This window comes from Xenopus laevis, chromosome 5L, assembly GCF_017654675.1.
Source record: "Xenopus laevis strain J_2021 chromosome 5L, Xenopus_laevis_v10.1, whole genome shotgun sequence".
NCBI classification, from domain to species: domain Eukaryota; kingdom Metazoa; phylum Chordata; class Amphibia; order Anura; family Pipidae; genus Xenopus; species Xenopus laevis.
Window position 1 is genome coordinate 62732839 of NC_054379.1, and position 17779 is coordinate 62750617.

General features: G+C 39.0%; 1 protein-coding gene across 3 annotated transcripts in view; it reads left to right on the plus strand.

Annotated features, from left to right (window-relative positions):
• The window catches only part of pcnx2.L (pecanex 2 L homeolog), a 643210-nt gene extending 628838 nt beyond the window's left edge, over window positions 1–14372 (plus strand). For all 3 annotated transcript variants that reach the window (XM_041562821.1, XM_041562822.1, XM_041562823.1), the window contains 2 exons: window positions 767–1215; window positions 14133–14372. In XM_041562821.1, the coding sequence (XP_041418755.1) occupies window positions 767–1215; window positions 14133–14219 (536 nt within the window). In that variant the 3' untranslated portion in view covers window positions 14220–14372. The remainder of the gene's footprint in view (window positions 1–766; window positions 1216–14132) is intronic.
• The last annotated feature ends 3407 nt before the right edge of the window (window positions 14373–17779 follow it).

Below are 17779 nucleotides of genomic sequence, written 5' to 3' on the forward strand. Positions count from 1 at the left end.
TTTTTGGCAGCATTATTGATCCAGTCAATATTCTGGAGCTGACTCCTGAAAGCCAGCTAATAAAAGGTCATTAAAATATCTAAGGGAGAACCTAGAGAACAGAAAGGCATATGAAACTCTGCTTTCACCTGCAAATAGGTTTACAAATAACTTTAAAACCATTGAAAATATGTAATTAATGTTTACTGGAAAGTTTTTATTTCCTATATCTAATGGACATTCATTCAGCAAAGTTCCAGCAATCTCAATGGTAACATATTTGTCATCCTTTGTCAAGAAATCCCTCTATATCATTTTACTAGTCAAGCTTTTGCATGTGTTAACATACATTGAAAACTGGAACCATTTTTAAATTTGTGTATGTTATATGACTTATGGTCCCCCCTGTCAAACTTATCCCTCAGACTGTGTCACTGCCCCCTCCTAGGGTGCTGGTGGCTAACCATTCGAATAAATTAATCTCATATTATACAACCTGCCTTTCCTTTCTAATGCACCTCTGACCATGTGTTACTGTTAATAAATCACCTAGCTCTGTCACTGTCATGTAAAACATGCTTGTTTCAATTAAAATACAGAGTTTAGTCCAATTCTGGCCTGTTTTAAGATGTGTTAATGAGACATATAGTACAAATATTTTTTGTATATTCATTTGAATGTATATTTATGCAAATAAGGTAAATGTTGGGCTACATTCAGTTGCAGAAGTCGTATTTTATGTAAAATGTATTATTAATATACAAAAGTTACTTCTATTATTTGACAGGAAAAAGAAAACACAGGAGTCAGTCAGCTCAGACTCATTCATCTTTATATCAGAAGCCACCGGTTTCGAGCGTGTCTGGCCCTGACTTGGAAAAACTTGATCCGTGTTTAGAGCAATTTTCCTCCAACTACAAAATTTCCAGAAGACTCTCTGCAAGTCGGCACTCTTTAAACAACTCATCCTCTTCACCTTTTCAATACAGTCCTGCAATTTCTGTTGCTGCTCGGAGAAATTTAAATCAACAGACAAGTAGGATCCAGCGGTCTAGCCAAGCTTCATCCACAAGTTCGACATTCAGTCTTTTGTTTGGGAAGAGAAGCTTTTCAAGTGCATTAGTAATTTCAGGATTGTCAGCTGCTGATGGAGACAACACAGCAGACACGCTGTCTTCTACTAGTGTGAACATTGTTATATGCCCACATTCCAAAGTGAACAATCAAACCAAACAGGTAAGCCTATACTTACTAATGTGTAGGGCTGATTTTGAAGGCTTTTTGTACTCCCTGTACGCATCCCAAATACAAATTTCACAGTTGATTCAATTTACACTTAGGGGCACATTTACTTAGCTCAAGTGAAGGAATAGAATAAAAAATGCTTTGAATTTCGAAGTAAAAGCAGTAAAAAAAATCCAAAATTATTTTTAAATATGTTAATAGTAAAAAAATAAAGCAGGAAGGGGTGGGACCCTTACTATCAGAAGGGGGTCAGCTGGTTGATAAAAAAAATAAAAGCACTGATTCTGAACTCATATTTTTCATCTGTCTACACAAATGAGGAACCAGTAAGTGAATGTTTCCTTCTTAACAGTCCCAATTCTAGTAATACAACTAATGATGCATAGTTCACACATGAAGAAATTCAAAAGAGACTAGAACATGTTAAGATTAACAAAGGTCCAGGGCCAGATGGTATTCATCCGAGGGTAATTAGTAGGGATGTATCGAACTGCCGATTTGGTGTTCGCGAACGCCGTTCGCGAACACCGGCAAAAAATGCGAACGTTCGCGAACTTCGAACACCCGCTAAAATCGTTCGAATCGAACGATCGAAGGATTTTAATCGTTCGATCGAACGATCGAAGCATTCGATCGAATGCTTTTCATTCATTCGAATGCTTACAATCGTTCGAACGAATGGAAATCGTTTGATTTTTAGCGGTCGAAGGAATTCGAATGGTTGAATGGTCGAACGATTTGTATTCGAATCGAACGCGAACTCAAAATGCGAACGTCGCGCGACGTTCGCGAACATTCGGCGGACGCGAACGGTCGAAGTTCGCGCGAACAAGTTCGCCGGCGAACAGTTCGCTACATCCCTAGTAATTAGCGAGCTTAGCTCTGTGATTGCCAAACCTCTTTACTTACTTTTTCAGGATTCATTGAGATCTGGCATAGTGCCGAGAGACTGGCGAATTGCTAATGTGGTGCCTCTATTCAAAAAAGGATCCCGTTCTCAGCCTCAAAACTATAGGCCAGTTAGTCTGACGTCAGTGGTAGGAAAGCTTTTCGAAGGGTTAATAAAGGATAAGATACTGGACTTCATAGCAAATCATAATACTATGAGTTTGTGCCAGCATGGTTTTATACGTAATAGATCTTGCCAGACTAACTTAATTTCTTTTTATGAGAATGTAAGTAGAGACCTCGATTCTGGGATGGCGGTGGATGTGACGTAGTAGACTTTGCTAAAGCATTTGATACAGTGCCAAACAAAAGGTTACTGGTTAAATTAGGGAATGTTGGCCTGGAACATAGTATTTGTACCTGGATAGAGAACTGGCTAAAAGATAGACTACAAAGAGTGGTGGTAAATGGAACATTTTCTAATTGGACCAGTGTTGTTAGTGGAGTACCGCAGGGCTCTGTACTAGATCCCTTGCTTTTCAACTTGTTTATTAATGACCTGGAGGTGGGCATTGAAAGTACTGTTTCTATTTTTGCAGATGATACTAAATTGTGCAGAACTATAGGTTCCATGCAGGATGCTGCCACTTTGCAGAGTGATTTGTCTAAACTGGAAAACTGGGCAGCAAACTGGAAAATGAGGTTCAATGTTGATAAATGCAAGGTTATGCACTTTGGCAAAAATAATATAAATGCAAGTTATACACTAAATGGCAGTGTCCTGGGAGTTTCCTTAAATGAGAAGGTCTTGCATAAAAAAGAGCATTAACTCAAGGGATGAAAACATAATTATGCCTCTTTATAGGTCCCTGGTAAGGTCTCATCTGGAGTATGCAGTGCAGTTTTGGACTCCAGTCCATAAGAGGGATATAAATGAGCTGGAGAGAGTACAGAGACATGCAACTAAATTGGTTAGAGGGACGTAAGACTTAAATTATGAGGGTAGACTGTCAAGGTTGGGGTTGTTTTCTCTGGAAAAAAGGCGCTTGCGAGGGGACATGATTACACTTTACAAGTACATTAGAGGACATTATAGACAAATGGCAGGGGACCTTTTTACCCATAAAATGGATCACCGTACCAGAGGCTACCCCTTTAGACTAGAAGAAGAGAACTTTCATTTGAAGCAACGTAGGGGGATCTTCACAGTCAGGACAGTGAGGTTGTGGAATGCACTGCCGGGTGATGTTGTGATGGCTGATTCAGTTAATGCCTTTAAGAATGGCTTGGATGATTTTTTGGACAGACATAATATCAAAGGCTATTGTGATACTAAGCTCTATAGTTAGTATGGGTATATAGAATTTAATTAAAAGTAGGGAGGGGTTGAACTTGATGGACTTTGTCTTTTTTCAACCCAATTTAACTATGTAACTAACTATGTAACTATTTATTTGGCTACTTAGACTATCAAATTGGCTACTTCGACTACAACTTTAACTTTGTTCAACTATTCGACCATTCGATAGTCAAAGTACTGTCTCTTTAAAAAAAACTTTGAACCCCTACTTCGCCACCTAAAACCTACCGAACCTCAATGTTAGCCTATGGGGAAGGTCCCCATAGGCTTTATAGCCAATTTGTGATCGAAGGAAAATCGTTCGATCGATGGATTAAAATACTTCGAATCGTTCGATTCAAAGGATTTAATCGTTCGATCGAAAGATTATTCCTTCGATCGTTCGATGGAACGAATAGTGCTAAATCCTTCGACTTCGATGTTCGAAGTCGAAGGATTTAACTTCGACAGTCGAATATCAAGGGTTAACTAACCCTCGATATTCGACCCTAAGTAAATGTGCCCCTTAGTGACTGGTCTGATTGCCATCTTGAAGCTAGTAAGGAAATGTCCCCCTCTCTGATGCAAATTGGAGAGATTTTAGATGGGATTTGTCTACCTTTCCCTGTTTCAGTTAGCAGTTAGGCAGGTGTTACTTAGACAGTAGTTGATGAACTTGTGTCTTTTTTCATCCTAAATTACTATGTACTGTGTATACCCAGGGTTGTGCATTTTGAAACAATTTTCTTTTAAAGGCAGAAATACAGTCATATGAAAAAGATTAGGAACCCCTTTTAATTATTTGGAGTTTTGTTTATCATTGGTAGCAACTTCCCTTTAACCCTTTAACCGCCAAGCACAGACGGCGTACGTGCTGGCGGTTCAGGGCTCAGGCTGCCAAGAACGTACACTGTACGTTCTCCTGCAGCTGAACCCTTCTCTCTGCTTTGGCGGTTTTTGCCGCCTCTGCAAAGAGTCAGAAAGGTTGACAGCCCCCTGGGCAACGTGGCTTTCAAGTTGGATCTCCGACGCGATTGTCGCAGATCCGACTTTTAAAGTAGCAGAAGCGCAATGGAAGCGCTGCTGCTACTTCCTTACCTGATCCACGTCGCACCACCCGCCCATTCACTTCCTGCTGCGCAGTAACTCTGCTAACACGCTGCCACGAGTCCTCCTTCAGTTCCAGCGATCCTCCTGCTACAAAAACGGTAAGTGCACGTTTTTTTACACACTTACCTGCACTTACACATACCTACAGTACATTTATACACTTACACAAACATTTTTGTAAAGATTGGAATTTTTTATTTATTTATTTTTACTTTAGCACACTGGATCCCTTTTGTACACTTATTTACACTTAATTACATGTATTTGCACACTCAGACAACTTTTAGAAGTGCACAAATATGTATACACAAAAACTCACAAACTGGTGTTTTTTTGTTTTTTTTTCAATTATTTTGTTATTTCATTGATTTACACTATTTTTGTGGTTTTATTGCAATTTTATCCATGCATTATTGTTCCTTATGTATCTTTAGTATAGTTTTGCTGTTTGGTGCTTTGGTATAGAAAGATTTATTTTACTTAGTTTGATTTAGGAAAGGCTTGCGACTTGCTACTTTGGAGTACAAAGACATGCATACCCAATTTGAATTCGCGGGAATATGTACTTTCCGAAAATATATGGTTTTCTGGGGTGAATGTACTTTTTTCTACCTTTTCTCCCCCCCAAAACTATGTATATGTGTTGATTTTGCAGTACCTGAAATGACAGACCATATGGGGTTCTTCCTTTTGGGGCCCCTATATGCCACGTGCTTGGGTACACCTATACATATTGGGCATCAAACTGTTCAGAGGACCCTAGGCTTTCATATTTGGGGTGATTTCTCTTGATACCTAAAAGTATGTGGGTAATACGATGCTGCAGGGTAGAAATTTTGAAGTCATTTTTGGAAATGTCACCAAAATCACCAAATTTAGGAATGGTTTGCGGCTTGGTACTTTGGAGTACAAAGACATGCATACCCAATTTAGATTCGTGGGAATGTGTACTTTCCGAAAATATATGGTTTTCTGGGGTGAACTTACTTTTTTCTACATTTGCCCCCCTCAAAACAATGTAAATGTGTTGATTTTGCAGTACCTAAAATGACAGACCATATGGGGGTCTTCTTTTTGGGGCCCCTGTATGCCACGTGGTTGGGAACAGCTATACATATTGGGCATCAAACTGTTCAGAGGACCCTAGGCTTTCATATGTGGGGGGATTTCTCTTGATGCCTAAAAGTATGTGGGTAATACGATGCTGCAGGGTAGAAATTTTGAAGTCATTTTTGGAAATGTCACCAAAATCACCAAATTTAGGAATGGTTTGCGGCTTGGTACTTTGGAGTACAAAGACATGCATACCCAATTTAGATTCGTGGGAATGTGTACTTTCCGAAAATATATGGTTTTCTGGGGTGAACTTACTTTTTTCTACATTTGCCCCCCTCAAAACAATGTAAATGTGTTGATTTTGCAGTACCTAAAATGACAGACCATATGGGGGTCTTCTTTTTGGGGCCCCTGTATGCCACGTGGTTGGGAACAGCTATACATATTGGGCATCAAACTGTTCAGAGGACCCTAGGCTTTCATATGTGGGGGGATTTCTCTTGATGCCTAAAAGTATGTGGGTAATACGATGCTGCAGGTTAGAAATTTTGAGGTGACTTTTGGAAATGTCACCAAAATCACCAAATTTAAGAATGGTTTGCGGCTTGGTACTTTGACGTAGAAAGACATGCATACCCAATTTGGATTCGTGGGAATGTGTACTTTCCGAAAATATATGTTTTTTTTGGGTGAACTTACTTTTTTCTACTTTTGCCCCCCCCCCAAAACTATGTAAATGTGTTGATTTTGCAGTACCTGAAATGACAGACTATATGGGGGTCTTCCTTTTGGGGCCCCTGTATGCCACGTGCTTGGGTACACCTATACATATTGGGCATCAAACTGTTCAGAGGACCCTAGGCTTTCATATTTGGGGTGATTTATCTTGATACCTAAAAGTATGTGGGGAAATACGATGCTGCAGGGTAGAAATTTTGAAGTGACTTTTGGAAATGTCACCAAAACCACCAAATTTAGGAATGGTTTGCGGCTTGGTACTTTGTAGTAGAAAGATATGCATACCCAATTTAGATTCGTGGCAATGTGTACTTTCCAAAAATATATGGTTTTCTGGGGTGAACGTACTTTTTTCTACTTTTGCCCCCCTCCCCCCAAAAAGATGTAAATGTGTTGATTTTGCAGTACCTAAAATGACAGACCATATGGGGGTCTTCTTTTTGAGGCCTCTGTATGCCACTTGCTTGGGTACACCTATACATATTGGGCATCAAACTGTTCAGAGGACCCTAGGCTTTCATATTTGGGGTGATTTCTCTTGATACCTAAAAGTATGTGGGTAATACGATGCTGCAGGGTAGAAATTTTTAGGTGATTTTTGGAAATGTCGCCAAGATCACCAAATTTAGGAATGGTTTGCCGCTTGTTACTTTGGTGTAGAAAGACATGCATACCCAATTTGGATTCAGGGGAATGTGTACTTTCCGAAAATATATGGTTTTCTGGGGTGAACGTACTTTTTTCTACCTTTGCCGCCCAACAAAACTATGTAAATGTGTTGATTTTGCAGTATCTGAAATGACAGAACAAACGGGGGGCCCCCTATGCCACGTGCTTGGGTACACCTATACATATTGGGCATCAAACTGTTCAGTGGACCCCAGGATTTCATATTTGGGGTGTTTTACATTGATACCTAATGATGTGTGGGAGATATGTTGCTGTAGAATGGAAGCTTTGAGGTCATTTTTCAAAAAATTCACCAATTTCTATAAAACATTATAACTTTAAGAAACAATTGCAACTTGCTAGTTTGGAGTACAAAGATATTTTTACCCATTTTTGGTTCACCAGAATCTGTTCTTTCTAGTAATGGGTAGTTTTCTAGGGTAAACCTACTGTTAGTGGAATGTTTGGCCTTGAAATCAAAAGTATGCCGTTTGGGGAGCGTTGCTTTGGAAATTTGGTTGTGTACTGCTTGTAGATTTTGCGCTATACAAGTGAGAAATCTCCATAAAACTATATATATTTTGTATTGCCGCGTTCAGGATAAATAAATGATTTTTCTGATATATGTGATTGTTCTTCGTGAAACATGATTTTTTTCATTTTATTAGACACTTAGAAGCCTATATTTTTTTACAGAAGTAGAATTACAAAAAAATTCTTGCATATTGTGAAAGTTCAGGTTGTCCTGAAAAAAACAAGTTTTCCTGGGTAAACTAAAAGACCACCCCAGGAAAGACCCTTAAAGTGAAAGAGTGCAAAATATCTAAAAACTGCTTGGCAGTAGATGTTCGCATCTAGGACAAAATGGTTGGCAGGGAAAGGGTTAATATATAACATGCCTTATGGAAACAGTTGTATTTCAGCAGTGACATAAAGTTTATTGGATTAACAGAAAATCTTTAATATGCATCATAATAAAATTAGACAGATGTATAAACGTGGGCACCCTGACAGAGATTTTACATCAATACTTAGTTGAGCCTCCTTTTGCAAATGTAACAGCCTCTAACAGACTCGTCCTATAGCCTTTGATGAGTGTCTGGATTCTGGAGGGTGGTATTTTTGACCATTCGTCCATACAAAATCTCTCCAGTTCAGTTAAATTTTGATGGCTGCCGAACATGGACAGCCTGCTTCAAATCACCCCATAGATTTTTGATGATATTCAAGCCGTCATGTGACGGCCATTCCAGAATATTGTACTTCTCCCTCTGCATAAATGCCTTTGTAGATTTCGAAGTGTGTTTAGGGTCATTGTCTTGTTGGAATATCCGACCCCTGCGTAACTTTGTGACTGATGCTTGAACATTATCCTGAAGAATTTGTTGATATTGGGTTGAATTCCTCGACTTTAACAAGGGCCCCAATCCCTGAACTAGCCACACTGCCCCACAGCATGATGGAGCCACCACCAAATTCGACAGTAGGTAGCAGGTGTTTTTCTTGGAATGTGGTGTTTTGTTCCTCCATGCAAATAACTCAATTTTTGTTTCATCAGTCCAAAGCACTTTGTTTCAAAATGACTGTGGCTTGTCTAAATGAGCTTTTGCATACAACAAGCGACTCTTATTATGGCGTGAGTGCAGAAAGGGCTTCTTTCTCATCACCCTGCCATACAGATGTTCTTTGTGCAAATTACGCTGAATTGAAGAACTATGTACAGATACACCATCTGCAGCAAGATGTTCTTGCAGGTCTTTGCAGGTGATCTTTGGCTTGTCTGTAACCATTCTCACAATCCTCCGCATATGCCGCTCCTGTATTTTTCTTGACTTGCCTGACCTGGGTTTTACAGCAACGGTGCCTATGGCCTTACATTTTCTGATTCCTTACAGTTGAAACTGACAGTTTAAACCTCTGAGATAGCTTTTTGTAGCCTTCCCCTAAATCATGATACTGAACAATCTTTGTTTTCAGATCTTTTGAGAGTTTTTTGAGGATCCCATGCTGTCACTCTTCAGGGGAGAGTCAAACAGAAGCACAACTTGCAATTGGCCACCTTAAATACCTTTTCTCATGATTGGACACACCTGCCTATGAAGTTCAAGGCTTAACAAGCTAATCCAACCAATTTGGTGCTGCCAGTAATATATTGAGCTCAATATTGAGCAGCTACATGTATTCAAATTAGCAAACTTACAAGGGTACCCACATTTTTGCACAGCCAGTTTTTCAAATTTGATTTAATGTCGTAGAACTGAATACTGCTTCACTAATAATCTTTGTTTAAAAAACACCCAGTACTCAGATGTTCCTGGGAAATGAAAGACATACCATTGTTATCTTTTATGTTGAAAGTGTAGTAAATTATTATGCAGGCTGAGAGGGGTTCCCAAACTTTTTCATATGACTGTAAAAGTTGCTTTAACAACTTTTAAGTCAACTGTGTCAGTCTGCATCTTTTTTTCTATCCTTCTATAGTGGGGTTTCTTTATTTGTCCTACAATTTTTTATGTTGATTCTAATTTTGGTGCACAACCCCTTTGACTTCATGTAGTGAAAGATATATATTGTATATAGCTGTACATGTACAGTTGTTAAAATATTATGTACAAAAGTAACATGGTAGACTCTCTAATTTGACTAATTCTAAGTAGTGTGTTGCAGGATATAGGTTCTGGCAACAGATTACTTTAGCCATTTTACTGATAAATACATTCTCTTGTACACCACCCCTTCCTAGACCTGAGCAGTTTACCCTAGTGATTTGGGGAAAGTGGGTGTTCTTCATAAATGCTAGCTCAGAGTTGCTTCTCCAACATCTTCACTCAAATGGCATATGTTTATGGTGCATGGTCCATCATTACCCTCCTTGCCTTTGTTTATTTGTTTAAATCTTTAAAGGGGTACATGGAACAAACAGCTTGAAGGCAGTAATTTGTAACTGCAAAATTTTATTTTTATTTTAGCAGTGTAAAACACACACTACATGTTTCGGGTAAGTACCCTTTGTCAAGTGTGCCAAGTGCAAGGTGTTGTGGGTATATAAATCCTCTTCCACATACCAGGAACCTCCCCAAAATTACATCTTAAAGTGACAGTATATACATTGAAGTACCAACTATTGTGAACAAGCAATTCTAAAAACCCCCACATGTTCAATCAAGTCCATCCATTGTGTCCAGGTGTTACAAGTCTTTCATCAGTCCATATCAGGGAAATTTCCATTTCTTGGCCTATCCCTGTTAGTTCCATAAGTACTGCTAGGAAAAGCCTACTTAAGGGTTAAACGCTATCCATGTAGTATTATATCCATAGCAAAACGTTATTATATCCATACATAACCAGCTTTCTAGATTGTAACTCCTGTATCCAGAATATTATGTACATTATTAATTACTTACACGGCAGGAGTTCCGTGGGTTCAAGGAGCTAGCTGGTTCATTAATACCTGAGGAAGGAGAAATCGTGTCAGTGTAACATACTTGAAAGTTAAATATTGCATTTCTTACAAAAATTGCATTTTTTACAAACATCAATAATTATAGGAAGCACTTAAAACTATTGTGGTCATTCATACCTTTCGGTTTTACGCATTCAAGTCTCCCTATCCACCGTGCTTCCCTTTGAAGCAGTAGTTTTCCTCAGTCACCTCCCATTGGGGGTCTTTTTACGACTTCAAGTACATTCCATTTTAGCTGGCTTACATGATGTTTGGCCTCAGAGAAGTGTCTTGCTACTGGGGTATCAGTGTAAGTTTCTGGTTTGTAGTTCCTAATATTGGACTTATGTTCCTTGATTCGCGTGCTTACTGCCCTGATGGTTTTTCCCACATATAGCATACCACAGGGACATTTTAGCATATAAACTACGTATGTGCTAGAGCATGTAGCAAATGTTTTTAAAATTATTTCAGTCCCTTTTGAGGGGTGGTGGATGTTAGGGCCTTTTATTATAGATGTGCAACAGTTGCAATTGTAACACGGGAAGGTACGCAATTTGCTACTTTGGTGCTGAACCTGCTTTCTTGGTTCTGTAGGGCTCAGTAAATCTTTTAGGGTTGACCCCCTTTTATATGCAAATTGTGGGGGTTCTTTAAACAGATGGCCATACTCTTTGTCCATCTGTAATAGAGGCCAAAATTTTTAACAATTGTCTCTATTTTTTGGCTTTGTTTGTCGTACTTACTAACAAATGTTAGTTTTTGGGGGTTATGAGATTTTAATCTCTGTGTTAGTAGGTGCTCCAGTGGGATATCCCTTATGTCTTTCAAAGTTTTGATAAGTTTGCTGTTTGGGTAGCCTTTTTTATTAAACCTTTTTGTGAGGTCACTCGCAGCCTCCTCGAATAATGCATCAGTTGATGCTATTTTTCTCGCCCTTAAGTACTCAGTTGTAAATTTAATTGACTTATGGGCTGCATGTGCTGTTGACACCATTTGGTCAAATGATTTAATGGGGCCCTCCCAGATCACAAAGATGTCATCCACAAACCGATAATACTTTTTAATGTATTGTAAGTAAGGTGGTTTTAGGAACAGGTTAGTCTCAATTTAATACATAAAGATGTTTGCAAAGGACGGAGCTACCGCAGATCCCATCGAGGTACCTTGGGACTGCCAAAAGAATTTATCACCTACCTGAAAGTAGTTTTTCTTTAGGACAATATCTAGGCAGTCTATCAGAAAATATACCAGATTGTTTGGTATAGAGGTGTTAACCAACGCATCTTCTACGCATTTTATTCCCTCGTCTTGTGGTATAGATGTGAATAGGCTTTGTACGTCTATACTGCACAGTGTGACATTGTCATTGAGTTTATCAATCTCATTTAAGCGGTTCAAGAAGTCAGTAGTATCTCTTAAGCAAGTAGTACATTCAGGACTATATCTTGTAAATACTTATCAACGAATTTTGATAATGGTTCTAAAATGGAACCTACACCCGATACAACAGGTCTACCTGGGGGGGTCAATAAGTGTTTTATGTATTTTGGGTAGAATGTACAAAACTGGTGTTCTCGGGTATTCATTGATCAAAAAATCATGTGTATTTTTATCAATAGTTCCATTGTGCAAAGCATCAGTTACCATTGTAACGATTAGACGCTTTATATCCCAAATAGGGTCATGGTCTATTAGTGTATAATGGCCAGGGGTATCAATTTGTCGTTGGATCTCCGCATCATATTTGGTCCTGACCATAATTACTACCGCTCCTCTCTTGTCTGCTTTTTTAATGACAATATCTGGGTTATTTGTCAGTGCATTCAGTGCCTCCCTTTCTTGTTTAGTGAGGTTATAGTTACTTTTTCTCTCACTCGGCCTTTTGGCCCACACTTTATTAACTTCAGAGGTGACCACTCTTGAAAAAGTGTTTAAACTTTCATTATTCAAGTCAGGTATGAAATCAGACTTTTTAGTGAATTTCTTAGGTAAACTGACAGTATCTTTAAAGTACATCTTAAGTTTAAGCATTCTAATAAACTTAAAGAAATCCACCTCCCCACCCAAAAGGGTCTGGTTTATAACTTGGAACAAAGCCTAGACCTTTGTTAATGACTGCAGTTTCAGTAACAGAGAGGGAGTGTGAGGATAAGTTAATCACAAGGTTATTTACCGTTCCGTTCTCTGCGGGGGTATGGTTCCCGTGGTGTTGGCCTCCTGGGGTCCCTCTTTTCTTTGTTCGCTGCTCCTAAAAAAGGCTGCGAATAGTGAGGGTGATGAGAGATAGCGTAGTCGTCGTCGCTGCTGCTTGCATATGGTGTTTCCTCCTCTAGTGGGTCTCTTGTGCGGTCATAGTATCTAGGGCCAGGTCTATGCTGTTCCCTCCGGTCTTCGTGCGCCGGTTTCGATCCGCCTTGCTAGGACTACGCTAGGACAAAGGGTACTTACCCGAAACATGTAGTGTGTGTTTTACACTGCTAAAATAAAAATAAAATTTTGCAGTTACAAATTACTGCCTTCAAGCTGTTTGTTCCATTTGCTCTACATTTCTTCGGATTACCATAGGGGTAACTCCTGGAATACTAACAGCTATATGAACGGTTTACAAGCTACGTTGTAGCCAGAACCCTGTTTTCTTTAAAGGGGTACGTTTTAAATTAACGTTTTAAATTAACGTTCACTATGATGTCGAGAATTTGCAATTGGTTTTAATTTTTTATTATTTGTGGTTTTCAGTTATTTAGCTTTTTATTCAGCAGCTCTCCAGATTGCAATTTCAGCAATTTTGGAATTCAGGAAGGATTTTTTCCCCCTCTGAGGCAAATTGGAGAGGCTTCAGATGGTTTTTTTTTTTTGCCTTCCTCTGGATCAACTGGCAGATAGGCAAGTTAAAAAAAGTAAAAAGGTTGAACTTGATGGACGTTTGTCTTTTTTCAACTTAACTTAATATGTATGTTACTATGTTAATAGGTTTTAATATGTCCCAATAAATTCAGTTTTTTATTTAAATGCATGAGTACATTTTTCTATAATTTCCTCTTTTGGTCACTAGAGGTCCCCCATGCATTGATCTACAGTGTATATATATATATATATATATATATATATATATATATATATATATATATATATATATATATATATATATATATATACACACCTTATGCTGCCTGACAGTGCTGCTCCACAACATACACACACTTGTGTTATAGAAACACAGTAACCCAGCAGCCATTGTGTACAGTACAGAATCAAATGCCTTTTTTTAAAGGTGTTTATTTACAACTTTCCAAATAACTTCACCAAGTACAGCATTAAACAATCATTGACAAGCACTTTGAACATACATATGTGGGAACATTTCAATGCCTTTGCTTTTTAATGCATTTACAAAGCATTTTTACATGTTCCCTTCACATTCAGTATTTATTGCTGTGCAACACCAGATGAAATTTCAAAGATTTCTATGTATTGAAAAAAAAATAGTGAAATGTATTGCTGCTGTTTGAACTGATACCAAAATTCATCAGTTATAAAATTTTTGTTTCCTCAAATGACTCACAAAAAAAAAATTTCTACACGGTAAAAATATACAAATGATGAAACTTTGTTTATATGCTATCCCTTATATAATGCTGATATTTCTGTTTGTATCCTTTTTAGAAACCCCATGAAGATGGTGATACGCTTGATACTAAAATAGACCAAGGACCATCAGATCAAACTTTAGAGCCTCCTGTTTTTGAATAAAAAAAATGCATGGAAGAAAACATGAGAGATTTCTTGTCCAAATTGAATGTAATGTTTGCTTGTTAAAACGTAAATATGTCAATATCATTGACATGTTTTATTTACAATGAACATTAGAGTTTACTATATTAAATAAATTGTGATTTAAAATTATTATGAAGTCTGAGTACATTTTAAAGGCACTAATCGTGTTGACTGTGTGACTTATCTTCGCTGTGAAATAGCGAAAATGCATACAGATGGGTCCCTCCAGAGTGGGTCATTTTGCCTGGTCATGGGCTTTCAGAAAGAGCCAGTGCTGCACTATGAAACTGCTGTTTCTCCTACTCAATGTAACTGTATGTGTTGCAGTGGACTGGAACAATTGGTCAGCACTCACCCAAACCACAAACTTGTCAGACAGGTGCACGTGCAAGGTTGTCCACTCCACCCGGATAAACAATGCAAAACGAAATCACAGCACCATACTGTGTTCAATGGAATCTGGAATTTTACTATTGAGTGCTATTTTAAGATCTACCAGGGAGCTCTTATCTTGTGTTAAGAAGCTGCTATCTGGTTACCTTCCAATTGTTCTGTTGTTAGGCTGCTGGGTGCAAATTTGCAGTAGAGCAGTAAAGAGTGACTGAAGTTTTTCAGAGCATAACTGGGGGCACGTGTGCAGCCTTAGTATTCTGCTGAAGGTGGGCTGGCTCATGCCAATGAGACATGAAGATACTTGCTGGAAACTACCAGTACACAGGAAATGCAAAACTGCAAGCAGCTTGCACATCCCAGGCAGTGCCTGAGACCGTGCCATCACAGCCATAAACCCGGAGAATGGCAGCATACCTCAGGTGGTACATTTTCACAGCCTCATCATCAGGCAGCTGGTCAAGAGAAAGAATTAGCCTCCTGAAGTGATGAGGCTGCCTGATCCTATCAGGAATCAAAGGGGCATATTGTTCCTGGTGCTGCTGCTCCTCTTGTAGCTGTTGCAGCTTTCCTTTCCAGTATCAATATGTAGCTCTAATAAAGACTCTCTTTCAAACTAAAATAGCCTCAGATGAGGGCTTTTATTGTTTCCCAGCATTCCATGCAGCCATTAACCATTTATTGAACCTTAAGGATAGATAAGCTAAATCAAATATTCAAATTTTTTAAATTCAAATAAATATTCGAATTTTCATAGTGTGACATGGAACTCGGCAGGTCAACACAGGCAAAAAATTGATTTGGGAAAAACATTAGAGTGAAAATTGATAAATTTCTAATTGTTTGAATTCAAATTTAAATAGACAAATTTGTATAAAATAGTAAGACATTTGGATTTTAAAATTCTAATTTTGAGTTTGAAAAACTCGATCATCGAATACCGAAACTCGCACTCAAAATAATACATTTTGAAAATTCTAATCAGAATTCAAACAAAAAATGCACTTGACCATATATTTATAAATCATATAGTCCATAGCTCCAATTTATTCATGCACCTGTCACGGTCGGCACCCAACACTAGAACAAATGCCAAGCACCCTGGTCTCGAGTCGTGCTTCACCTGTAGTGTGACCGCCGTTGGTCTCGGGAGGAGCCATCAGCTACTTGGATGCCACCAGGACTTAAACGAGAGGTGCAAGGCGAGAGGTTCTGGATAAGCAGAGGGGCACGACTGTTAGCAAAATCTTTGGGCTGAAGGTCGTGGTACAAGGTGTTAGACGGGAAAATTAGAAATTTTGAAACTATCAGGCAGTTTGAGGCAAACAGAAGATGGATTAATTATTTCACTGATGGGATATGGACCAAATGAACCTGGGCCCCAACTTGAGAGAGGGGACTTTAAGCTTAATGTTCTTAGTAGACAACCATACAGAGTCTCCTAGCAGATATTTGGGTTCCTTTCTACGAGACCTATCAGCTGCTTTTTTCTGAGCGTTTGTAGCTGCAGAAAGGGAGTCATGCACCCCAGACCAAATTTTTGCAAATTGTTTGACAGAAGAGTTGACAGAGGGTACAGGAGACAAAGAACTGGAAAAAGAAAATGCTTTGGGATGTAAACTGTTAACAATAAAGAATGGAGATTCACCAGTAGAAGAATGAGTTGCATTATTGTAAGCAAACTCTGCCCAGGGTAAAAGTTCAGCCCATGAGGACTGGTTGTCAGACACATAACACCTTAGAAATTGCTCAAGGGATTGATTAACCCTTTCGGTTTGATAATTCAATACCAACCAAAGAGCAGAACTTTGAAACAAATTGTACCCCTCTGTCAGAAACAATATTGACCGGGAACCCATGCAACCTAAAGATATTAGAAATGAATAATTCGGCTAAGGTTTTGGCAGAAGGGAGGTGTGGGAGGGAAATGAAGTGGCTCATTTTGCTAAACCTATCCACCACCACCCAAATCACAGTTTGGGACCATGGTCTGTAAGGAATAGGGAGTGGCCTTAACAACCCCTGTGACAATTTTTTAGAGGATTTCGACCTTTGACAAATAGGACAAGAAATAACAAATTTTCAGACATCCTGCTTAAAGGAAGGCCACCAAACATTTTGAGACAAAAGGGTCACCGTTTTAGCGATGCCAGGATGTCCCGCCATTTTGGAATTATGGACTTCACCCAAAACCTGTTCCCTCAAATTTTATGGAACAAATAATCTACCCGAGGGAGTTTCTACAGGAGCAGTTGACTGAACAGAGGATAGGAGTTTGGCAAGGTCAGGTCCCAGAGCAGCCACAATTAACTCACCGGGAATAATGGGAATGCACTCATTAGTTTCAGTTGGATAGGATTCAAAACTTCTACAGAGTGCATCCGCCTTTGTATTTTAGTACCAGGCCTGAGAGTAAGGGTAAAATTAAATCATCTGAAAAACTAAGCCCATCTAGCCTGCCTAGGATTCAGTCGTCTAGCAGATTCAATATTTAGCAAATTTTTGCGGTCAGTAAAGACCGTTATTACATGCTTAGCCCCCTCCAATAGATGACGCCATTCCTCAAAGGCCCATTTAACAGCCAAAAATTCTCTATTCCCAATGTCATAATAAGCCTCAGCGGACTAAATTTTTTTAGAGAAGAAAGCACAGGGATGTACTTTGTTGGTTGTTGGATGCCTTTGAGAAAGAACTGCCCCAGCCCCAACTTTGGAGGCATCAACCTCCACAATGAATGGAAGCGATGTGTCAGGATGACGAAGAATGGGGCAGACACAAATTCTTTTTTAAGGGTTTCAAAGGCTTGGATCGCCTCGGGTGGCCACATACTCGGATCTGCACCTTTCTTTGTTAAATCTGTGATAGGGGCTACAATAAGAGAGAAGTTTTTTATAAATTGGCAGTCGTAGTTAGCGAACCCCAAGAACCTTTGGGTCGCCCGTAAAGAAAGAGGCTGGGCCCAGTCTAGTACCGTTTTAACCTTCCCAGGATCCATTTCTAGACCCTTTCCAGAAATATTAAACCCCAAAAATTGGACAGACGAAACCTCAAAAATGCATTTTTCTAGTTTAGCATACAGGTTGTTTTTCCTTAGCCTGAGTAACACTTCCTGAACGTGTCTACGGTGATCACACAGATTAGTAGAA